This window comes from Cherax quadricarinatus, chromosome 18, assembly GCF_038502225.1.
Source record: "Cherax quadricarinatus isolate ZL_2023a chromosome 18, ASM3850222v1, whole genome shotgun sequence".
Taxonomy (NCBI): Eukaryota; Metazoa; Arthropoda; class Malacostraca; order Decapoda; family Parastacidae; genus Cherax; species Cherax quadricarinatus.
Genome location: NC_091309.1, coordinates 43768465 through 43794996, shown reverse-complemented (window position 1 = coordinate 43794996; position 26532 = coordinate 43768465). Strand labels below are relative to the sequence as shown.

The 26532-nt window shown below is 40.2% G+C and overlaps 1 protein-coding gene across 7 annotated transcripts in view; it reads right to left on the bottom strand.

The window, feature by feature from the left end:
* LOC128689506 (luciferin sulfotransferase-like) overlaps nucleotides 1-26532 on the bottom strand; it is a 181633-nt gene that overhangs the window by 33330 nt on the left and 121771 nt on the right. For all 7 annotated transcript variants that reach the window (XM_070086457.1, XM_070086455.1, XM_070086459.1 and 4 more), the window contains one exon: nucleotides 13176-13296. In XM_070086457.1, coding sequence (XP_069942558.1) covers nucleotides 13176-13296 — 121 coding nt within the window. The remainder of the gene's footprint in view (nucleotides 1-13175; nucleotides 13297-26532) is intronic.

The window sequence follows — 26532 nt, the reverse complement described above, 5'->3', positions numbered from 1 at the left end:
CAACCGACCTGGTAGCACAAGCTATCAGGTCTAACTCACACCCACCCACATCTACTCATGTATTTATCCAACCTATTTTTAAAGCTACGTTCTGGCCTCTATAACGGTACTTGGGAGTTTGTTCCACTCATCCACAACTCTATTACCAAACCAGTACTTTCCTATATCCTTCCTGAATCTGAATTTTTCCAACTTAAAACCATTGCTGCGAGTCCTGTCTAGGCTAGATATTTTCAGCACACTATTTACATCCCCTTTATTTATTCCTGTCTTCCATTTATACACCTCAATCATATCCCCCCTAATTCTACGTCTTTCTAGAGAGTGCAGTTTCAGGGCCCTTAGTCTATCCTCATAGGGAAGGTTTCTGATACATGGGATCAACTTTGTCATCCTCCTTTGTACATTTTCCAGAGAATTTATATCCATTCTGTAATACGGTGACCAAAACTGTGCAGCATAATCTAAATGAGGCCTAACCAAGGATGTATAGAGTTGAAGAACAACCTGAGGACTCCTATTATTTATGCTTCTTGATATGAAGCCAAGGATTCTATTAGCTTTATTGCGAACACTTATGCACTGTTGTCTTGGTTTCAGATTACTGCTAACCAGAACTCCTAAATCTTTTTCGCAATCCGTAATATTAAGATCTACATTATTTAGTTTATATGTGGCATGGTTATTGTCCTGTCCAACATTTAGAACTTTGCATTTGTCTATATTAAACTGCATCTGCCACTTCTCCGACCACTGCATCAGTCTATTCAAATCTTCCTGGAGTGCTCGAATGTCCTCGTCAGAATGAATTCGACGGCCTATTTTGGTGTCATCGGCAAACTTGCCGATGTCGCTCTTTATGCCCTCATCTATGTCGTTTATGTAGATTGTGAACAGCAGGGGGCCCAACACTGACCCCTGTGGAACACCGCTCGTGACGCTTCCCCACTCTGATTTCTCCCCATTTATGCAAACTCTCTGCTGCCTATTTGTCAACCATGCCTCTATCCAGGAAAAAATTTCTCCTCCTATTCCATGTGCTTTAATTTTCCTCAATAGTCTCTGATGTGGGACCCTGTCAAAAGCCTTACTGAAGTCCATATACACAATATCATATTCATTACCATGATCTACCTCCTCAAATACCTTAGTGAAAAAAGTTAATAAATTCGTAAGGCAGGAACGCCCCTTTGTAAAACCATGCTGAGATTCGTTGATTAATTTATGCTTTTCAAGGTGGCTACGAACTGCCTCGGCAATTATTGATTCCATAAATTTTCCCACTATGGAGGTTAGGCTTGTTGGTCTATAGTTCGAAGCTAAGGACCTGTCACCTGTTTTGAAAATAGGTATCACATTTGCCATTTTCCACTTATCTGGCACCATGCCAGTTTGTAGTGATATGTTGAAAAGATTAGCCAAAGGTGTGCTAAGCTCCTCTTTACATTCCTTTAGAACCCTTGCATACAGTTCATCAGGGCCTGGGGATTTGTTAGGTTTTAATTTATCTATTTGCCTAAGGACCATGTCACTTGTGACCCTAATAGTGCACAGTTTATTATCGTCCTGTTCTACATAATTTATCATTACTGGAATATCGCTGGTATCCTCCTGTGTAAAAACTGAGAGGAAGTATGTGTTAAAAATTCTACACATTTCCTTATCACTGTCAGTGAGCTGACCCGAGGAACTTTTGAGTGGGCCTATCTTGTCCCTGATCTTACTTCTGTATACCTGAAAGAATCCTTTTGGGTTAGTCTTCGATTCTCTTGCAACTTTAACCTCATAATCTCTTTTTGCTTTTCTAATTCCCTTTTTTATTTCTCTCTTTAACTGAATATATCGATTTCTCAATTGCCCCTCTCCTCTTTTGATTTGCCTATATATGCCTCTCTTTTGACCAATCAGATATTTTAATCTATTGTTCATCCATTTAGGATCATTATTGTTTGATCTGATTTCCCTATTTGGAACATAATTTGACTGAGCAGCTAGAACTATGCCCTGGAAAGCATCATATCGGCAACCCTTAGTCAGGTCATTCCAGTTCAGCCCACCTAAGTAATTTTTCAGTCCTATGAAATCAGCCAAGCGAAAGTCAGGGACAGAGACTTGATTGCCATTATTAGGGGAATTCCATGATATATTAAAACTGAGTGATTTGTGATCACTTTCCCCAAGCTCATCATTAACCTCAAGATTATTAATTAGTGTTTCCCTACTGGCAAGAACCAAGTCAAGGAGGTTATTTCCCCTAGTTGGCTCTGTCACAAACTGTTTTAAAAAACAATCCTGGATCGTATCAAGAAAGTCACCTGACTCTAAATTTCCTGTCAAATTGCTCCAGTCAATCTGTCTATAGTTGAAATCTCCCATTAGCACAACATTTTCGTATGTAGATGCCTTACGAATTTAGTCCCATAGATGTTTACTGCTTCTTGAGTTTAACCCTGCCAAATGCAAAGTCATGAAGATTGGGGAAGGGCAAAGAAGACCGCAGACACAATATAGTTTAGATGGCCAAAGTCTGCAAACCTCACTCAAGGAAAAAGATCTGGGGGTGAGTATAACACCGAGCATATCTCCCGAGGCGCACATCAATCAGATAACTGCTCCAGCATACGGGCGCCTGGCAAACCTACGGATAGCGTTCCGATACCTCAGTAAGGATTCATTCAAGACTCTGTATACCATTTACGTCAGGCCCATACTGGAGTATGCAGCACCAGTTTGGAATCCACACCTAGTCAAGCACGTCAAGAAATTAGAGAAAGTGCAAAGGTTTGCAACAAGACTAGTCCCAGAGCTTCGGGGATTGTCCTACGAAGAAAGGTTGAGGGAAATCGGCCTGACGACACTGGAGGCCAGGAGGGTCAGGGGAGACATGATAACGACATATAAAATACTGCATGGAATAGACGAGGTGGACAAAGACGGGATGTTCCAGAGAAGGGACACAGACACAAGAGGTCACAATTGGAAGTTGAAGACTCAGATGAATCAAAGGGATGTTAGGAAGTATTTCTTCAGTCATAGAGTAGTCAAGCTGTGGAATAGCCTAGAAAGTGAAGTAGTGGAGGCGGGAACCATACATAGTTTTAAGGAGAGGTATGATAGAGCTCATGGGGCAGGGAGAGAGAGGACCTAGTAGCAATCAGCGAAGAGGCGGGGCCAGGAGCTGTGACTCGACCCCTGCAACCACAAATAGGTGAGTACAAATAGGTGAGTACACACACACAAAGCAAACCACCCATAGTTCCTCATCAGGTCTCCCACTTCCCCAACCCCAACATACCCCCTGACCACAGTTTTAGAAAAGAAGTGAAAGGTTTGAATAGAAATGCAGAAATAATAACAAATAAATGTGAGGAGTGGCATAAATGAATCAGTGAGACATTCACAGCAAAATAGCACTTACAGAAACGAAACTCACCAGGATGATTACAGATGCAGTCTTTCCTCCCAGATATCAAATCCTGAGGGAAAGATGAAGGAGCAGTGGGGGGTAGAAGGAGTTGCACTGCTCATTAAAAAGCGGTGGGGATTTGAGGAAATGGAAGGAATTGATGGAATGGACGAAAGGGACTACATAGTAGGAACTACCCATGAGGTAGTAATTGCAGTGATGTACACCCGTCCACAGAACTGCAAGAAGCCAAGAGAAGAATACGAAGAGAGCAACAAAGCAATGGTAGACGCACTAGCCGAGATGGCGAGGCGAGCTCACATGGGGGGAGCTAAGTTACTAGTTATGGGTGATTTCAATCACAAGGAGATTGACTGGAAAAACCTGGAGCCCCATGGGGGTCCCGAAACATGGAGAGCCAAGATGATGAATGCTGTACTGGAGAACCTTATGGATTAATATGTTAGAGACACTACCAGAGAGAGAGGTGAGGATGATCCAGGAAGACTGAACCTCATATTCACCTTGAGTATTTCGGACATAGAGAATATCAAGTACGAGAGGCCCCTTGGAGCTAGTGATCATGTGGTTCTGTGCTTTGATTACATAGTTGAGCTACAAGTGGAGAGTGTAGCAGGAATAGGAAGGGAAAAGCCAAACTACAAAAGTGGGTAATACACACGTATGAGGAACTTCCAGCAAGACGTTCACTGGGAAAGAGAATTGGCAGGAAAACCAATAAAAGAAATGATGGACTATGTGACAACAAAATGCTAGGAGGCAGATACGTTTGTTTCCAAAAGAAACAGAAATAATGGGAAGAGCAGAACGAGCCCTTGCTTCACGAAAAGTGAAGGGAGGCAAAATCTAAGTGCACTTGAGAATGGGAAAATGTACAGAAGACGAAGGATGCCTTGGCCAGTGTGATTGCAGAAGGTGTTGAAGTCTGGGCCGAGGTGAACTAGGTGTTCGTGGTTTGTGAAGTTGAGTAATTGGTGACCAAGTTGGTTGTTACTGGTGTGATGAAAGGCGGTGTGTTTGGCATTCATATCAGCTAGTAGGTATGTTGGCATGTTGCTGTAGTTGAAGACTAAGGAAAGGTCGTGTATGTTGAGAATAGTGTTTGGGCGAGCATAGGTGGTGAAAAAGATAAAGGGGCCAAGGTGGGTGTGGATTATGACTGCAAGACTGTTGTTGTATAAAAGGGATTGGGAGAAATTCGTGTTTTATGTTGGATTTGACAAGGATGGCAACCCAATCGTGGGGATCATAGGGGGACTGTAGTGCAGTATAACCATAATGGCAGATACGTTGAGGGGCTTTGAGACAGGTACTGTTTAGCAAAACAATATCTGGCCTCTCTGCTTCAAGGAGCTCGGCCGATAGGTGTCTAATTGTAAAGTAAGAACGTACGTTGAACAAGATTTAATGGTTTCGTCATAGCAAAGTTAATGCAAGGGGAGGAGTTTGGATTAAGCCCGTGATAGTGGTGCCATCAGTGGATGTGTGTTTGTAGGTGCTACGGACCCGTTTCCTTGAGGGGGAGGAAGAGATAGAACTGTTTTTACGTTCTTTGGTCTGTCTGTCAGAAGTTGGGGCAGGTTTAGGTTTGAGTGGATTTTGTCTGGAGGAGGTGGAGTTGGACCAGGATGAAGTTTTGGTAGTGGTGGAGGAGTGGGCGAAGGTGGATGCAGAGGAAGTGGAAGCTTTGGTAGGGAATGAGGAAGAGGAAGCTATGGTAAGGGATGAGGAAGTGGAAGCTTTGGAAGGGGGATCAGGAAGAGGGTAAGGAAGTGGGGGGAGTGGTGGTCGTAGCAGCAGCAGTAGGGGTGTTAGTGGGAGGTGTAGACGTAGTGAAGAGGGGTAGGGGAGGAGGAGAGCTGGTGGGAATAGGAAGAGGGGGTGGGAGAGAGGGAGGAGGGAGAGGTTGTAGGAGGTTTAGAAGAGAAGCAGGAAGGAGGGATAATTAAAAAGGGAAGATTGTTAGCAGACAAGATTAGGTTATGGACATGTGAGTAGTCTGATTGGTAAGCTTGAGAGATTACCATCGCAGAATGGGCAGCAGTGGCGAGTTGACAGTTAGTTTTGTAGTCTAGTGTTGGTGTAGGTGTAGAAGGAAAAGTGCTTGAAGTCTGTGTGTTGGCGTTTGATGTGTGTAGAGTAGAAGAGGTGGACCAAGTGTGTGGGGAGGCCCAGGCATTGGGGGTAGGGGAGGAAGGTATGGAAGGGGAGGGAGGTGCAGGGAAGGGGTTGGGGAGGGAGGGAGGTTGGCTTGCTCTGAGGGGGGAGAGAATGTGCTTTCTAGAAGGGCAGTAATTTGCAACTGCAGTGTGTGACCCTCCGCAGTTAGAACATTTAAGGGGGAGGTTGCAAGTATTCCAGAAGTGGCCAGTTGCTGAACATCTGGAGCAGACTTGTGTAGATGTGTATGTGTTTTTGTATTAGCCGAATTTGTAGCATTTAAGACATTGTCTAATTGGGTGGAAGTTCGGAGTGAAGAGAGTGTTTGGAGGAATGCGGATGGTCTTGGCAAAGATTCCTTGATTGAAGAGTGTAGAGGCGTCAGCAGGAGTAGAACAGCGTATTTTGAGAATGGTAGAGTTTTTGGGTCTGTAAATATCGTCAACAGAGACTTTGTTCTTAGTACTGATATCTTTGATTAAGTCTTCTTTGTCTATGTCATAGGCTGTCAGGAGAGAGTAGTCTACATGTTTAGCAATGACTGCTTTTGGCACGGTGCTCAGGAGTCCAGATAATGGTGAAGCCTGCGTTGAGAAGTTTTTGTCTGGTATCGGTTGAGGTATACGTTTCGTAAGAATGTTTGTCAAGAAGGAGTTTGAAACCTGAGTTGGTTTTGAAGACTTTAAGTTGAGGTGCACCAGTGATCTGATATAATAAATTTTCAGGACAGATAGTGGCATCAGGATTAGAGAACTTGAGAAGGAATTGGATTTAGAAGAAGCAGAGGCAGGTGTGGGCGGTTGGGGGAGAGTGGAAGGGGGGTGGGAGGTGGAAGGCAACAAAGGCATCGTCTAATTACGAAAAGATGAAATTGGCCGTGACAATCGGCCAAAAAGTGAGAGTACTCAGCTAGGCAAGTACATGTAAGTAGACACACGTGCTTGCCTGGCGCAGGACACTGAGGAGGTGAACTGTAGCTTGATGGAGCACTGTACATCCTCAGTGGCGGCGAGACTGGCTGCATGGCGTGCAGTCAACAGACGAAGAGAATTCAGGCAGCAACAGGCTTCCTGCCCTTGGGTAGGCTACCACCGACGCACCAATCCTGATGGTGGAGAGGAAGACGAAGGTTCAGCAAGCACTACTCTAAGCGAAGTCCCTCTCAGCACGGGGTAATTCGAGAGAGGCGAGATCGTCGATGTGTGAGTGATGTGTTAGCTAAGCAGACGTCACCACTCGAGTTGTATGCATACAGAGATAGAAAGACATTATATATATAGGCGGAGAGTGAGGTGTGAGTGACGCACGGTGACTTGAAGAATGTCAAGTTGAGATGAGGATGGGTAGACGATGAAATCATGTGACTCCTGTGTTGTTGGGTTGGTGTTGCTTAAGTATCATGTATCAAGTATCAGTGCTGTGCTTGCCAACCTCTTCATGGAAAACCTAGAGACAGAGAAATTCAGCACCCTCAATCCCAACACCGTTACCTGGCTAAGATACATTGATGATATATTGGTTTTCTATCCGAGACGTCTTAATATCCAGGCCCTTCTCAACAAGATCAATGCAGCCGAACCATCAATAAAGTTTACACTTGAACTCGAAAACGATTGCGAACTTCCTTTCCTCGACGTTCTCCTGTGCAGATCTCCCGACAGTGACAAACTTCTCTTCAAAGTGTATAGAAAACCTACCAACAAGGACGATCTTATACACTTTTATTCACACCAAGACACCCGCACTAAAAGAGGAGTCCTCATTGGCTTCTTCTTGAGAGCTCTTCGCATCTCCAGCCCTTGTTTTCTTGAAGAAGAATGTATTTACATAACACAAGCCTTTACACGTCTTCAGTTCCCATCTTTCTTCATCCGAGATTGCAGACTCTAGGCAAAAGCTATCCTCAACAAACCTCCCATGGAACAGCTCTCTAAGCAGTTCATAGTGTTCCCATGTGGTGATGTTGCCACGAATACTCGCCGGGCACTTGCTATGAGTAACATCGACGTTTCCACCACAAACACATCATCTATCAAAGATCTCACTACGAAACGCAGCCCCACACCTCTAACTTCTACATCAGGCGTCTACATTATCCCCTGTGGATTCTGCCCCAAGAAATATGTAGGCGAGACAGGCAGAGATCTTGCAGTCCGCCTGAATGAGCATCGAAATGCCTCTAACAGAGACGATGTAAGGTACGCCTGTGTCCTCCACAGAGACTCCACGGGGCATTTGATGAACTGGAATGAGGCACAACTCGTTCTCACCGAACCAGACCTCAGACGCCGACGGTGCCTAGAAGCCTCACTAATCGCCGTCACCGACACTATAGAACGTAACACAGGAAACTACAAAATTTCAAAATCATTGGCATACATGATACTTAAGCACCACCAACTCAACAACACAGGAGTCACATGATTTCATCGTCTACCCGTCCTCATCCCAACTTGACATTCTTCAGGTCACCGTGTGTAACTCACACCTCAGTCTCCGCCTATATATATAATGTCTTTCTATCTCTGTATGTTAGAAGTGATCAAGGTCTCAGGAATGAAACGTTTTCTAATAAATGTCATAGTGTTTGCTTACGTGCCTTTCTAAACCAACTTGTCGGTATTTATTACCAAGGTTTATACCACAGTTAGGAGTACATATGGTGTTGTCGCTTATGAGATGCACCAGTTGAACTGACCAGAAGAGTGCTTGAGCAGCATACGTCGCATCATTGTAGAAACCTTTCTCCCTCGGGAGCCAGAGACGGGTCATCGCAAGATTGAGACCCGTGCCCGGACTACGGTCTTGGCGAACATTATATATACACCCTAGGTAAATATAAAAAAGCCCACTGTGTGGGCGAAACGTTGTCAATAAAGGATCACAATGTGAACATTAAAATGGTATAAAATACCGACAGGTTGTTAGGTAAGACACATATGCAACAGCTAGGTATCTTTATTTCGAAACGTTTCGCCTACACAGTAGGCTTCTTCAGTCGAGTACAGAAAAGTTGATAGAAGCAGAAGATACTTGAAGACGATGTAATCAGTCCATCACCCTTGAAGTTTTGAGGTGGTCAGTCCCTCAGTCTGGAGAAGAGTATTGTTCCATAGTCTGAAACAATATGTTGTCAGTCCATCAAGATTGATGGACTGACCACATCGACTCAAGGTTCAGGGACTAATTACCTCATTCTCCTCCTGTTCTTCAAATTTTCTCCTGTGCATGGACTGATGAAGCCACTGTGTGGCGAAACGTTTCCTAAATAAAGATACCCAAGAGTTGCACATGTGCCTAATTTATCAATGTGTCGGTTCTGTGAACCATTCATCTACAAACGCTCATCTTGCCATACAAGGCAAACGAAAATTTGTGTATGCAATAATTTCGTAAAAATAATTCTGAACTTAACGAAAAAAAATATATTTCATTGTGTTTGTTCAATATTAAATTATTGTGAAAGTATCTAAAATATATTTAGATGAATTACACTAAAATAAATTTTGCTTGTTATAATAAGGTGAGGGAAGTTTTCTAAGATTCTTTTGTTGCAAAATTATAAATTTTTACTTTAACGTTAATGAAAAATAGTCTTTAAACGTATAAGAGAAAATTTTATATATATATATATATATATATATATATATATATATATATATATATATATATATATATATATATATATATATATATCGTACCGAATAGGCAGAACTTGCGATCTTGGCTTAAATAGCAACGCTCATCTTGCCATATAGGACAAGCGAAAATTTGTGCATGCAATAATTTCGCCAAAATCATTCTAAACCTAACGGAAAAAATATATTTCACTGTGTTTGTTTAGTATTAAATTATTGTAAACAAATCTAAAATATATTTAGTTGGGTTAGGCTAAAATAAATTATTCTTGTTATAACAAGGTTAAGTAACTTTTCTAAGATTCTTTTGGAGCAAAATTAAAAATTTTTACATTAACATTAATGAAAAAAATTTATCTTTAAACGTATAAGAGAAAATTTTAGAAAGGACATAATTTTAAATGAGTTCTTGCTAATTGACCAGTTTTACATATTCGGCACGACATTATATATATATATATATACATATATATATATATATATATATATATATATATATATATATATATATATATATATATATATATATATATATATATATATATATATATATATATTATTAACACATTGGCCGATTCCCAGCAAGGCAGGGTGGAAATATAAACATATATGCTGTATAATGTGATCCTTTATTGACAACGTTTCGCCCACTTTGCTCACATTCCAACAGCACGTCAAGTATTAAAACCTATTTGTCTCCATTCACTCCTTTCAAATAAGGTCAAGCATGCTGGCTGGAGGTCCAAGCCCCTCGCACACAAAACCTCCTTTACCCCTCCCTCCAACTTTTCCTAGGCAACCCCAAACCCCGCCTTCCCTCCACTACAGATTGATACACTCTAGAAGTCATTCTATTTCGTTCCATTCTCTCTACATGTCTGAACCACCTCAACAACCCCTCCTCAGCCCTCTGGACAATAGTTTTGGTAATCCCACACCTTCTCCTAATTTCCAAGCTACGAATTCTCTGCATTATATTCACACCACACATTGCCCTCAGACATGACATCTCCACTGCCTCCAGTCTTCTCCTCGCTGCAACATTCATCACTCATGCTTAACACCCATATAAGAGCGTTGGTAAAACTATACTCTCATACATTTTTCTCTTTGCTTCCAAGGTCAAAGTTCTTTGTCTCCACAGACTCCTAAGTGCACCGCTCACCCTTTTCCCCTCATCAATTCTATGATTCACCTAATCTTTCATAGACCCATCCGCTGACACGTCCACATCCAAATATCTGAATACATTCACCTCCTTCATATTCTCTCCCTCCAATCTGATATCCAATCTTTCCTCACCTAATCCTTTATCCTCATAACCTTACTCTTTCCTCTATTCACTGTTAATTTTCTTCTTTTACATACTCTACAGAATTCATTCAACAACCTCTGCAACTTCTCTTCGGAATCTCCCAAGAGCACAGTGTCATCAACAAAAAGCAACTGTGACAACTCCTCTTGCCAAGACCCTCGCATTCACTTCTCTTACAACCCCATCTATAAATATATTGAACAACCACAGTGACATCACACATTCTTGTCTAAGGCCTACTTTTACTGGGAAATAATCTCCCTCTTTCCTACATACTCTAACTATCCTCGTAAAAACTCTTCACTGCTTTCAGTAACCTACCGCCTATACCATACACCTGCAACATCTGCCACATTGTTTCCCTATCCGCCCTGTCATATATCTTTTCCAAATCCATAAATGACACAAAAACCTTTTTAGCCTTACTTATATGTTTCACTGTAAACGCTTGGTCTACACACCCCCTACCTTTCCCAAAGCCTTCTTGTTCATCTGCTATCCTACTCTCCGTCTTACTCTTAATTCTTTCAATAATAACTCTACCATACACTTTACCAAGTATACAAAATAGACTTAACCCCTTTATAATTATTGCATTCTCTTTTGTCCCCTTTGCCTTTATACAAAGGAACTATGCATGCTCTCTGCCAATCCCTAGGTACCTTACCCTTTTACATACATTTATTAATTAATCATAATCAAGGGGGAAGCACTAAACCCATAGGATTATACAGTGCTTGGGGGAGGGATGGAAGGTATTCAGGCTTAATTCAGGGAACTGGAGCACAGATCCAGTTCCCTAGATCAAGAGCCCCTCACCAGCATCAAGGAACCTTCCTTGAGGGGATTTATTAATTAAATAATAGCACCAACCACTCCAAAACTATATCCCCACCTGCTTTTAACATTCCTATCTCTATCCCATCAATCCCAGCTGCCTTACACCCTTTCATTCTACATACTGCCTCACGAACTTTCCCCACACTAATGACTGGCTCTTCCTCACTCCTACAAGAAATTGTTCCTCCTTGCCCTATACGAAATCACAGCTTCCCTATCTTCATCAACATTTAACAATTCCTCAAAATATCCCCTCCATTTCTCGATTCCTCTAACTTTCCATTTAATAACTCTCCTATTTTTAACTGGCAAATCCATTTGTTCCCAAGGATTCCTCAACTTGTTAATTTCATTCGAAAACTTTAAATTTTCAACAATTTGATGATGCCATATAGCCCACTCTCTCATTTGCTTCCTTTTTACATTGCTTCACCACTCTCTTAGTCTCTTTTTTGTTCTCCACATACTCTTCCCTCCTTGCATCACTTCTGCTTTGTAAAAACTTCTCATATGCTAATTATTTCTCCCTTAATACTCTCTTTACATCACTATTCCACCAATCGCTCCACTAGCCCATCTATCCTCCGATAGTTGTTTATATCTTATCCTAACTGCCTCCTCTTTCAGTTTATAAACCTTCACTTTTCTCTTACCTGATGCTTCTATTTTCCTTGTATCCCATCTACCATTTACTCTCACTGTAGTTACATATAAAAAGTGATCTGATATATCTGTGGCCCCTGTATAAACATGTACATCCTGAAGTCTACTCATCACTTTTTCATCTACCAATACATATTCCAACAATCTACTGTCACTACGCCCTACATCATATCTTGTATATTATTTATCCTCTTTTCTTAAAATATGTATTACCTATAACTAAATTTTTTTCTGTACAAAGTTCAATCAAAGGGCTCCCATTATCATTTACACCTGGCACCCCAAACTAACCTACCACACCCTCTCTAAATGTTTCTCCTACTTTAGCATTTATTACTCTCTCACTTGATTCAAATGTTCCTATACATTTGCTTAACATCTCCCAAAATCTCTCTCCTTTATTTTAATTCACATAATCCTTGAATTTACACATTTATATTCTCTCGTCTTCTTCCATAACCGATCTTTCAACATTATTGCTAGCACTTCCTTAGCTCTAACTCTCTCAGATACTCCTGACATAATCCCATTAATTTCTCCCCTCTGAAACTCCCCTACCCCTTTCAGCTTTGTTTCGCTTAGGGCCAGGACACCAACTTCTTTTCATTCATAACATTAGCAATCATCTCTGTCTTATCATTCACACTACATCCACGCACATTCAAGCATCCCAGTTTTATAAAGTTTTTCTTCTTTTTTTTAGTAAATGTTTACAGGAGAAGGGGTTATTAGCCCATTGCTCCCGGCATTCTAGTCGCCTCATATCACACGCATGGCTTATGGAGGAAAGATTCTTTTCCACTTCCCCATGGACAATAGAAGAAGTAAGGAAGAACAAGAGCTATTTAGAAAAAAAGAAGAAAAACCTAGATGTATACATACATGTATATATGTATGCATATGTATGTGTTTGCCTGTGTAGTGTGACCAAAGTGTAAGTAGAAGTAGCAAGATATCCCTGTTATCCAACGTGTTTATGAGACAGAAAAAGACACCAGCAATCCTACCATCATGTAAAACAGTTACAGGTTTCTGTTTCACAGTCATCTGGCAGGACGGTAGTACTTCCTGGGGTGGTTTATTTATCTTTGTTTCTCCTTTAATAAAAAATAACAGAAAGTGAGAATCATACTTATGTCATCGAGGAATAATTGGACGAAGTGATTGAAGGTGTCCTTGTAGCCATGCAGCTTGATGAACTGGTAGTAGAAGGAGACACACACGTCACGAGGATCCCGGCACACATATACTATCTGATTGTGTACAATACTGTCAGTTGCTGCACTACCTTCACAACAAACACTATACTTAGTACCTGAACTACATAATTAGTGCCCACACCATCATCAGTGGTCACAACACCATAATCAGTGGCCACTACACCATCATCAGCCGCCACAACACAAGTCTCGGGTGGCCGAGACTGGATCCCTCATCACCTTCTCCCACCCCATGTGAACAAGACAACGTTCTAACCATTGGATCACTCTAACCACCAATTATGATGTTATATAATATATGTGTATGTGTCATAAGCAGAATTGTCCACCTTGGACTATTTACCAAGGGTTCACTTTGCCGAATCAGGCGACTGAAAATTTGCTTTTTGCCACAAATCAGCGGATATTAGTGTGAGCAAAAAAAAAAAAAAAAAAAAAAAAAAAAAAATACATATCATAGTTTTAATGTAATATTAAATATATTTTGGTTGGGAATTGACATAAATTGCAGAATTTAGCTAAAAATTGTTCATGAAGAAAGATAGAGCTTGATCATGCACAATGTGAAAAAGGCTTGGGAGTCATAGTAAGCAGAAATCTAAAACCAAGACAGCAGTGCCTTAGCGTGCACAACAAGGCTAACAGATTAAGAACATAAGAACATAAGAAAGGAACACTGCAGCGGGCCTGTTGGCCCATACTTGGCAGGTCCATTACAATCCATCCCACTAACAAAACATTTGCCCAACCCAATTTCCAATGCCACCCAAGAAATAAGCTCTGATAACTTTATCCACTCTCATATACAACTCCCACTCAAATCCAACCCCTCTCACTCATGTATTTATAAAACCTATATTCGAAACTACCCAAGGTTTTGGCCTCAATAACCCAACTAGGTAAACTGTTCCACTCATCAACTACCCTATTTCCAAGCCAATACTTTCCTACATCCCTTCTAAATCTAAACTTGTTCAACTTGAATCCATTACTGCGGGTTCTCTCCTGGAGAGATATCCTCAAGACCTTACTAATATCCCATTTATTAATACCTATCATCCACTTATACACTTCGATCATGTATCCCCTCATTCTTCGTCTAACAAGTGAATGTAATTTAAGGGTCTTCAATCTTTTTTCATAAGGAAGATTTCTAATGCTATGTATTAATTTAGTCATTCTATGCTGAATGTTTTCTAACGAATTTATGTCCATTCTGTAATATGGAGACCAGAACTGAGCTGCATAATCTAGGTGAGGCCTTTCTAAAGATGTATAAAGCTGAAGTATAACTGCTGGACTTCTGTTGCTTACACTTCTTGATATAAATCCCAGCAATCGATGTGCTTTATTACACACGCTTAGGCACTTAAGGTTGCTGCTTACCATAACCCCCAAATCCTTTTCGCATTCTATACGGCTAAGTTCAATATTATTAAGCTCGTAGGTGCTAGGGTTATGGACATTTCCGAGCTTTAGAACTTTACATTTATCTACTGCATCTGCCACTTTTCTGACCACGAATTGAGTTTGTCTAAATCCTCCTGAAGTTGTGAGACATCAACGTCTGAATCGATTATCCTATCTTCGTGTCATCAGCAAATTTGCTTATGTCACTAGTAATTCCCTCGTCAAGGTCGTTTAAATATATTATAAACAACAATGGGCCTAAAACTGATCCCTGCGGAACACCACTTGTTACATATCCCCACTCAGATTTAATCCCATTTATGCACACTCTATGCTTCCTATTAGTGAGTATTGTGACCCCTGAATGGGTCACAATGTATATAATGTATATTACCTGTTCATATGATTTTATATTGCTTATATTTGTGATAATAGCTAAATCATAAATATTTTGCTTTATATTATTATTTGACTTAGTTATATTATTAGGTAGGATGTAACATTTATATATTATTCAGTGCTCATAGTTCAAGTGTTAAGTAGCTGACAACATTGTCTAACTACTGTGTTTTCTCTACACTCGTTACGCTGATGGCTTGTGTGTTGCTGGGCAGCAGCAGTCCACAGAGAGTCACGTGATCGGGGGGGTTGATCACACCTCGCCTGGAGTAGTCTGCCTGGGCTGCACTGTCTTTTGTCTGACTTTCTTCTAACAAGACGTCCCTCACCCTCTCTCCCTTGTGGGCCCTTGTTGGAAGATCGTCTCTGTTGCTTTCTTGTTGTTGGTTCTGTATAACTCTGTTCACAGAACATAGCTTAGACTTAGTGATTTTCGACATTGTACTGAGGTTGTGTGTCACATAGACACTCTGAGAAACTCAGGTCTTGAGCTGTAGCTTCTGGCCTAATTTGTACTGGTATCTGTGTACTGTCACATTCGAGGATTTTCTAATGCTGAACTTAGATTTAGTAGTATGGGAGTTTTGTGACTTTTGTGGAGGGTCTGCAGATGGTCCCTACTTAATGTCGTTATATTATCTCCTTTTTCCTGATTCTGTGTTGCTGTTACTTGTCATATTGCTATTCAGCTTATCAGTCGTTTTATTGTTCAAGCAAGCTGTTCTGATTGCCAGGTTGGTCAAGAAGTTAGTTTATGTGAGGACTTTGTCAGTCACTGGTTAAGTCTAGCCGAGTCTTGAGACATAGCGAACTGCCTAGAGCACATACACACAAACTTACATGTATAAATTTGTATTATGTTATTAAATGTTAACAATGTACCAGACGGTACTTAAAAGCCATAAAGACGTGATATGTGCCTTCAGCACAATACTAATGTACACGAGAGAAGTGTAGGAACTTGTATCCTATATTATATTAAATTGAGTACTATAATTTACTTTGATCTTATACGCCTAGACTTTGTTATTAATAAACTTATTAAATTTTAATTTCTTTAGTTAGTAGCCTACTAGTTGTAATCCTGAAGCACTATGGAATCTTACTAAATTCTAATGGATAATTGGGCCAGGATACTGACTACTTGTTACAAAAACCCAGTAACAGGCTGGATGCTAGAAGGGAAGTCCTTTCTAGTATCCTATGGAGATTTCTATGCTTACAAATGGAAGCCTGTCCGGGAGGCTCTTGATCCAAGGTTTTGGAGAAATTGTCCAGTTTGACACACTAGTAACTCTATGGCCAAACACTTTGAGTACTTTCCTAATCTGAAGACTTCGAGTTTAGTCTTGTACAACATATTAGGTGAATGTATGTACTTGTCTCTTGATCCAAGGAGATGGAAACACTGTTTATGAGCTCTAGCTCTAAGACACCCAACACTAAAATTCCTATTAGGATTATAGTTTCCAATAATCACTCTCTCATCGTGCACTTATTTTCGTGTTGTATGTCAAAGTGAAACAGTTAATTGATACTCTGACTTTGTCCGAGTTAAGTACATTAAAACTTCAGAAGTGTTGGCGAGTAGCCAAATATCTCGGTGTGACGTATAACAGGAATTACACCGCAGAAACTGTCAGAGTGTTAATTAAAGATATATTGTTTCCCGCTTATGCAGAGATGTCTGATTATGATTTAGATACAGGGAGCATAGTGTTGCTATTATAAAGTATGACTCTATTTGATGACGTAGAAGAGAGAGCAACTACGGCAGAAGTGTCTGAGCCTAGTGTAGCACCGTTGTTGCTCACACCTTCCCTCCTGACTAATACAATAGTACAGAGTGTAGCTGGTAGTATGACTCAGCCTCATACTAGTACCGTATATGCTACACCTGTATCTACTTATCCTAGACCAGATCTAGACTCTAGGGATGGCTGAACAAGGTGTCTGACCTAAGGACCATCCAGAAAGACATGTTAAATTCCGTACTCCTCCATTACCCACTGGTTGAATCTCTGAGGAACAATTTAAGAGGATGGAATGCCTCATTATGTTGCAGACTGCACAAATAGAGGCACAGAGGAAATTGAACAAAGAAGATTTCCAGAGAGAAAATGTTCGTCTCGGAAGAGAACAGACTGATAGATCTGACAAAGTTGATAAACCTGATAGTAGAACACAGGACACATTTAATGTGCAGAAAGCTGCCTCAGTGGTTCCTAAGTTTTTTGAGAGTGACTTAGACACCTATTTTGATGTGTTTGAGAACCAGGCATGTGCTATGAATTGGCCATGTAAGCACTGGGCTACCTTGTTACACACAACTTTGACAGGAAGAACTCAAACTTGTACTGCTGCTTTACCATTTGCCATGTACGTTAGTTATGACGCTGTCAAAGAAACTATTCTAGAGACATATAGCTTGTTACCTGTAAGTTATCAATATGCATTTCGTATGGTACAACGACGACAAGATCAAACTTGTGTAGAGTTTGCTCGTGAGAAAAAAGTTGCATTTGAGAGGTGGTGTAGAGCTGCTAAGAGTAATAATTATGACAGACTTGTTCAATTGTTACTACACGAAGAGTTTTACAACTGTATGTCCGCTGACATACAAGAATCATCATACGGCCTCGGATATTCTGGAAGCTGCAGCATTAGCAGATAATTACAAGATTTCTCACAAACTTGTGCATACTAAAACAGAGAGAAACAAGATAACTAAAAGTTGTCCTAGAAGTTGGCAACCTAAATCAGCTGATCAGTGCCAGCCTGATGTACCTGCTACTGTAACTTCTTGTACATTTACCAGGAAAACTCACAATCCTGAATCTGTCAGTGTGGGTAGAGAGAAATCTGATACCGAGAAGAAGAAAGTTAAATGTACCTATTGTAACAGAAAAGGACATCCTAGAGAGTATTGCTATAAGTTAGAAAGAGATACGAGAAGCGGTCGAGCGGCAGGCGCCCCCACACAAGTCATATCTTCCGTGCAACAAAGGCACCAAAATCCTAGTAATACATCTGATTCCACTGTTTTAGATAATATTACTCAGAATAGATGACTAGCGTCAGAAAGTGTATCTGATGTAAAGATTCGTTCAGCGATGAGTCCTTACTTATAGGGAGGTAAAGTAGGACTTGACGAATCACATCTGAGATAATTACTTTCAGAGACACTCTCAGTTATCTCACGTTATTGAAAGAAGATGTACTGCCCATAACTGATGATACCTATTGCAAGATAGATGTATTGCTAGAAGCCTATGGTGGAGCTGTTATAAAAGTACCTCTGCACAAAGTTTACACTGAAACAAGCTATTATACTAGTTATATTTCAGTAGGTATTGCCAGTGGTGTATTTCCCATCAGGTCAGTGGACTTATTGATAGGGAACGATATCCTTCATGCTGGTGTATGTAAGGAACCACTTGTGATTGATAATACCACTGATGATAATTATGCCATTGATGCTTGTAGAGAGAAGCCTATTTTATTTCCTCTCAGTGCAATTACTAGAGCTATGTCAAAAATAAAACAACCCTCTTTGTCTCCTGTTGAGTTAGTGGATGACAATGATTTGGGCTTCAATATGTTGTTTAGTGATGCTCTGCGCCCAGGATCATTAACACTGACTCCCCCCTGTCATCAACCTAGTCAGGATACAACTGACGTTAAATTTCTAACTCATGATGATTTAATCAAGGATCAGTTTGTTGATCAGTCACTGGAAAGACTGAGAGATATAGCAGTTACTGAGAGTGAAGCAAAGGATCTCGATAATTGTTACTGTTATAGTAATGGGGTATTGATGGAGAAAAATACTTGCAAGTTATCAGCTGATAGTGTTTCCACCACAGTCAAGCATCTCGTAGTGTTTCCAGTTACATTTCGTGAACAAGCCATTGATTTTGTTCACAATAGTTCCATTGGAGTACATTTGGATCTCAAGAAAACACTCGGTAAACTGGCAAAGCATTTTACTTGGCCAAAAATGAAGGAAACAGTAGCTGATTATGTGCGACGTTGCCACGTGTCAAGTGACAGGCAAGCCAGCACACACACCTCCACCTGCACCTCTCATTCCTATCACCGTGGATGGTGAACCATTCTCACGTCTTATTATTGATTGTGTTGGTCCTTTGCCTAGAACCAAACTAGGGAACCAATACTTATTTACTATTATGGACGCTGCAACACGCTATCCCGAAGCTATTCCTATGAGAAAAATTAATGCTTGTGTTATTGTGAGAGCGCTGATGAAATTTTTCTCCCAGGTTGGATTGGCACGAGAGATACAATCAGATCAGAGATCTAACTTCACTTTTAAGATCTTTCGAGAAGCATTATCCCACCTAGGAATAAAGTCTGTACTTTCAACCAGTTGTCACCCACAGTCACAAGGTGCTCTAGAGAGATTTCATCAGACATTGAAGTCCATGATGAGAGCTTATTGTGAACATTTTTCTAGAGACTGGGATGAAGGTATACCTTTTCTTCTGTTCGCTATGAGAGAAAGTGAGCAAGAAAGTCTCGGGTTTAGTCCATTTGAGTAAATATTCAGACACCCATTGCGTGGTCATCTCACAGTGTTAAAAGACGTGTGGACAGGAAAATCAAATCCATCATTGAGCACATCACCTTCATTAATGCAGCAGCATTTGTCAGCTGCTAGAGAGTTAGCTTCGAAAAACCTAGTTTCAGCCAAAGCTAGAATGAAGCAACATTATGAAAAGTGTGCTGGCTCAGAAATTAGTACCAGGTCATGCTCTACAAGCCAGGTATGAGGGTCCCCTGGAATTAGTGAAAAAGCTTAGCGACGTAAATTATTTAGTACGTACTCCTGGGAAGAAGAAATCCAATCATGTGTACCATGTTAACCAACTCAAGACATACTACGGTAGTCCTCTACCTACACATCTAGTCTTTCTAGGACAGAGGAAGAAAATGTCAGTCTGCCTGACATCTCTAGAGGTATAGAGGTGCGTTTATAAAATTCAGTGACTCTACAATCCCTAGACAATTTTCTTAGTAACCTTGGGATTGATAAAGCTGGTGATATTAAAAACATGATTTTGCAGTTCCCTGAATTGTTCAGTGATGTTCCTGAACGTTGTACTCTGGGTGTACATGACGTTGATGTACAGGGAGCATCACCCACTAAGCAATCGCCATATAGGATGAGTCCAACGAAGCATTGAGAGAAGAAGTTGATTTTCTGTTATATCATGGCCTCATTGAATGCAGTAAAAGTCCATGGGCATCTCCATGGGCATCTCCATGGTAATCAGTGCACATCTCAGGATGTGCACTGATTACCAGAAAGTGAACTCTGCCACCTTGCCTGATGGTTATCCCCTACCTCGCATTGGCGACCTTATTGACCGTGTGTCAGGAAACCAGTTTGTCAGCTGCTTATATCTCTTATGAGGCTATTATCAAGTCCCGCTTACTGAACGTGCTCAAGAAATATCTGCTTTTACTATTCAAGATGGATTGTTTAACTACCTCAATCACCCCCTTAGGCCTATGTAACGCGGCTTCTTCATTCCAACGTATAATGAACGAGTTGACCCACAACTTAGACGGAGTAGAAGCCTATCTTGACGACTTAGTGGTGTACAGTGATGAGTGGGAACAACACTTGACGCATCTCAGAGCATTGTTTAAGAGACTGGCACACTACAACTTCACTGTTAACTTGGCTAAATGTAGTTTTGGTCAAGCCAAGATTACATATCTCGGCTTCTGTATTGGCCAAGGTGAGGTTGCTCCTACTGAGGCTAAGGTTCGTGCTATTTCTGCATTTCCAGTGCCACAGGATAGGAAGGGAGTACAGAGATTCCTGGGCATGGCAGGATATTATCGCAGGTTCTGTCCAAACTTTTTTCAAATTGCTGCTCCTCTCACTGAGCTCACTAGTAGCAAAGTTCAGTTCATCTGGACTAAGGATTGTTCAGATTCATTTACAAGGTTGAAGCGTCTGCTTTCCTCAGCTCCTGTATTGAGGAGTCCTAATTTCAATCTTCCCTTTTTTTTACATATAGATGCGAGTGGTTATGCAGTGGGTGCTGTGCTGCTCCAACAGTCAACATCCACTGACATTCTCCATCCTATATGTTACTATTCATCTAAGCCCAAACGACACCAGAAAAATTATGCCACCATTGAGAAAGAGGCTCTAGCTTTTGTGGTGTCCTTGGAACATTTTGACGTGTATTTGGGCGCTTTCCCATTTAAAATTAGCGTTTTTTCAGACCACAATCCACTCACCTACATATATACAATGAAGAGTAAAAATGCTAGGATCATGAGGTGGGCTCTCAGAATCCAGCCTTACTCTATTAGTATACAACATATCAGTGGTCATTGTAATGTAATTGCTGACGCTCTGTCACGTCCTTAATTGTCATTGTTACATTTAAATTAACATAATTTTATGCCCAAATATATTTTGTTACTTGCTACGTCAAATTCAGTAAAGTAACATAATCTTTCCAGCCCATGTTAACTATGTATACTCGTATCTAATTATTCTATTTATATATTCATAATAGTGGTGATATATGTTGGTGTGAGGAGGAGACAGTTGGAGACAGAAGCTGAGTGTTGAGTGTGTAGTGGTGTGTGGGCGATTCTTCTTCTTCTTATGACCAGAGTCTTTGGTAAGATGGGTAAGGAAGAAGGATGAGTAAGGATAGAAATATTGGAAAAGGGTGAGAGGGGGGAGAGAGGTAGGATATAAAAAGTAAGTGGCCCAACCACTTTGGTGCAATTTAAAAAGTGTATGTGGAATAATAAAATATTCTTGAAGGGGTATAGTACAAACCCATCAGAGTAACATAGATATAACAGATATATAAGTACATGACTCTGAATTGGTAGTAATTATACAAGTTGCAATTTTTTTTTTTTTTTTTTTTTTTTTTTTTTTTTTTTTTTTTTTTTTGCGATTGCACAACGAATATTTAAACGACAATGAAGGCGATAATTGTCTGGACAATTCGTAAAGAATTACTTGACACGTTAACTTCTTACAAGGTGGTGTCTCGCTATAGTAAATCTAGCATAATTTTAACAGTAGAATGCTATACAAGATATCTCCCTAATTGGGGGCGATGATTTTCTTAATATACATAGAAGGGTTCTGGTGTTACCCAGTCATCTTCATCTGCATAGAGGTTGCTCAAGATCATTGGTCGATGGTAATCGTCTTTATGGATGAAGCGACACACCCTCTGTGGGAGAGTCGTTCTTTGGGTCCTGTGAGGAGGAGTATTGATGATATAATCCGTGGTATTTACAACTTGGAGAGGATGTTCTCTATCTGGCATGTAGAGTTCTTGCATTGCATAGAGTTGTTTCTTCCTCAGGGTATCAAGGCGTACATTTAAGGCAGTAATATTCTGTTGTACGTGTAAATCTGCCATTTTAACTCTGTCTCTCCTCCTGGTGCCCGTAATAAAGCGGAGAGTTCTATTCTGGACCCGTTGTAACTTTAGCATGTTTGTCTTTGTTGTTAACAACATTGGAACACTTGGGTATTCGAGTGATGGTCTTATCATCATTTTATACAGATGTTTTTTGACATATGTAGGGTCTTCATTAAATCTAAAGAGACTGCTAAGACCGGCTTTGGCTATGTTTATCTTTTTATTGATGTGAGATGTTGAGTGGAGCAGCCTGTCTATTTCATATCCCAAGATCTTGTTAGGATTTCTAATGGCTACAGGTGAACCTCTGACGGAGATACCCCCCTTATCTTCGATGGTTGATGCAAAACATCCTATCGTGCTAACCAGGACTTTGTCGGGGTTAGTCGTAATTCTCCATTTCTTTTCCCAATTGAATGTTTTACGAAGTTCAATATTCAGTTTTTTATGACTCTTTCATACTTATATTTTCCTGTTACCGGAGTTGATGAGACGACATGGATAACATCATCTGCAAACTGTGTTATAATTGTATCATTAAACTCTGGTTGAGGAAGGTCATTCACATAAATGTTGAATAGAATTGGACTAAGACAAGAACCTTGTGGGACACCAGCTGTAGGTATAAAAGGCTCTGTATACCTGCCATAAAAGGTAGGAATGATTTTTCTTTGAGTTAGGAAGTTATATATAAATCTGTGAAATGTCCAGTTATGGTCAGGTAGGTCAATAAGTTTGTATATAAGACCATCATGCCAAGAGCTATCAAAAGCTTTATGAACATCTCTGGTGGCAATTAGGGCAAGATTGCCCTGAAGTTTCAGACTCGCTACAGTATCATAAATAATATTTATTGCATGATGAGTACCTCTATGTGTCCTAAAGCCAAACTGTTTTTCAGTAAAAAGGTGATTAAACTCCATATAGTAGTTCAGTCTGTTGGAAATTATTTTCTCAAGAACTTTCCCAGTGATTTCAAGTAAAGACATAGATCTATAGTTCCCTGGTTGATGGATGTCTTTATGAGGCCAAGATGGCATTAAAGATATTAACCAAAGACTGTTTACAATTTCTGGGTAGGAACTTCATTTGTTTCATTGATATTCCAGAGAGACCAGGGGCTCTATTTCGCATTCTTCCAATAACCTGACTCATCTCAAGTAATGTAATAGGTCTAGTAAGTGGGTGGGCATCTTCAAGAGTTGATGTATCGATGGAAGGTAGTGGTTGTAGATCATCTAAGTTCTCATCTCTCCATTCATTTACCAGCTGATAGTGATTATTGTTAAATTGACGGCTGTTATTGTGGGAGAGAATTTTCTCCCATATATCACCCATCAAATTAGCCTGGTCCTGTGGATCATCAAGTTTAATCTCAACATCTTCATCATCATCATCAATAAAGGTATGAATTAGGTAGTTAGGAGCTTTATGCTTTGCACCTAAAAGTTGTTGGATCTTACTCCAAAATTTTGCTGGCTCATGTTTATACTGATTAGTTTGGAGAACTAGCAATTTCCATAAGTCACGTTTGTGATGACTATTCATGTTAATTAATTCTTGCCTCAATCTGTGCAATGTATCTACTGGTGGTTGTCGCGTTTGAAGATGCCTTCGACATTCTGTTTGGTAATTTCTCTAAGCGTCTCTAATTTCCCTAGTAGGTTTATATTGTTGGTAGATCTTTGTGGAAGCTAATTGGCAAGTTGCATTAGTAGCATCAATTATTCGATTGTGAAGGGACCTGATCGTGTCGTCAATTGAAGTGGAAAGTAGATTTTCCAACATCACAATTTTATCTTCACCCAGAAAAGCCCTGAAGGGGCCAAATCCTAGGGTGTTGAAATTGGGTTTAGGAGGTACAGGTATTCTAAATGGAGAAGTTTGTAGTTGTATTGTGTGGGCGATGTTAGTTACTGAGTGGCGGAACACAGTCTTGCCGCAGACCCCCCCTCACTACACGCTTTGTCATACGCAGATGTCCATACTGCCTCGCATTCCACTGCCACTACTTTAGAGTGGAATGCTGTCTCCTGTCTATCGCACAAGACTGCTGTTACATAGTCTCCACTACTATGATCGAGCCTCAACGTGTCATGCTTCTCTACACTATCCTGTCTCCACACTGATGTACATAACCATAAGTATGCAGAGATAGGATACGCTGTGTACTGCCCTAGTACGAGAGGCATAACTTCTAGTGAAATAGACACTGTAAAATGTAAAGAGTGTTGGCACAGGAGTGACTCTGATTTATTTTTATATTAAATTGTGTTATTAAAGTGACATGAGTAATTATAAGAGTAATTATATACATGAAAGACATTAACGCAACTCCTAGTGCGTCCGTTTGTTATGCTGGGGGGGTATTGCGACCCCTGAATGGGTCACAATGTATATAATGTACATTACCTGTTCATATAATTATATTGTTTATATTTGCGATAATAGCTAAATTGTAAATACATTGCTTTATATTATTATTTGACTTAGTTATATTATTAGACAGGATGTAACATTTATATATTATTCAGTGCTCATAGTTCGAGTGTTAAGTTTCTGACAACGTTGTCTAACTACTGTGTTTTCTCTACACTCATTATGCTGCCAGCTTGTGTGTTGCTGGGCAGCAGCAGTCCACGGAGAGTCACGTGATCGGGAGGGGGGTTAATTATACCTCGCCTGGAGTAGTCTGCCTGGGCTGCGCTGTCTTTTGTCTGTTTGACTTTCTTCTAACAAGACGTCCCTCACCTCCTCTCCCTTGTGGGCCCTTGTTGGAAGATCGTTTCTGTTGCTTTCTTGTTGTAAGTTCTGTATAACTCTGTTCACAGAACATAGCCTAGACTTAGTGATTTTCGACATTGTACTGAGGTTGTGTGTCACATAGACACTCTGAGAAACTCAGGTCCTGAGCTGTATCTTCTGACCTAATTTGTACTGGTATCTGTGTACTGTCACAGTTGAGGATTTTCTAATGCTGAACCTAGATTCAGTAGTATGGGAGTTTTGTGACTTGTGGAGGGTCTGCAGATGGTCCCTACTTAATGTCATTATATTGTCTCCTTATTCCTGATTCTGTGTTGCTGTTGCTTGTCATATTGCTGTTCGGCTTATCAGTCGTTTTATTGTTCAAGCAAGCTGTTCTGATTGTCAGGTTGGTCAAGAAGTTAGTTTATGTGAGGACTTTGTCAGTCACTGGTTAAGTCTAGCCGAGTCTTGAGACATAGCGAACTGCCTAGAGCACTTACACAGATACAAACAAACTTGTATATATTTGTATTTTGTTATTAAATGTTAAAAATGTACCAGACGGTACTTAAAAGCCATAAATATGTGATATGTGCCTTCAGCACAATACTAATGTACACGAGAGAAGTGTAGGAACTTGTATCCTATATTATATTAAATTGATTACTATAATTTACTTTGATCTTATACGCCTAGACTTTGTTATTAATAAACTTATTAAATTTTAATTTCTTTAGTTAGTAGCCCACCAGTTGTAATCCTGAAGCATTATGGAATCTTACTAAATTCTAATGGATAATTGGACCAGGATACTAACTACTTGTTACAAAAACCCAGTAACAGGCTGGATGCTAGAAGGGAAGTCCTTTTAAGTATTCACTGGATATTTCTATGCATATTAGAAATTGCATTTTTTGTAACAGTGAGCCATGACTCGTTCCATGACAGCATTTTCACCCCAATGCCATGAGCAGCCACTTTCTTCAACAATCTCTGATGTGGTACTCTATCAAAAGCCTTACTAAAATCTAAATAAACAATATCGAATTCTTTATCCTGATCAACGGCCTCAAAAGCTTTGCTGAAGAAGGTTAATAAATTAGTTAGGCAGGAACGACCCCTGGTGAAACCATGTTGAGTATCATTAATCAAATTATACCTATCGAGATGGCTTCTTTTATTATCAGCTATAATTGACTAGTAATTTGTCTTCAATTGAAGTTAGGCTTATTGGGCGGTAATTTGACAGTAATGACTTGTCCCCTGCTTTAAA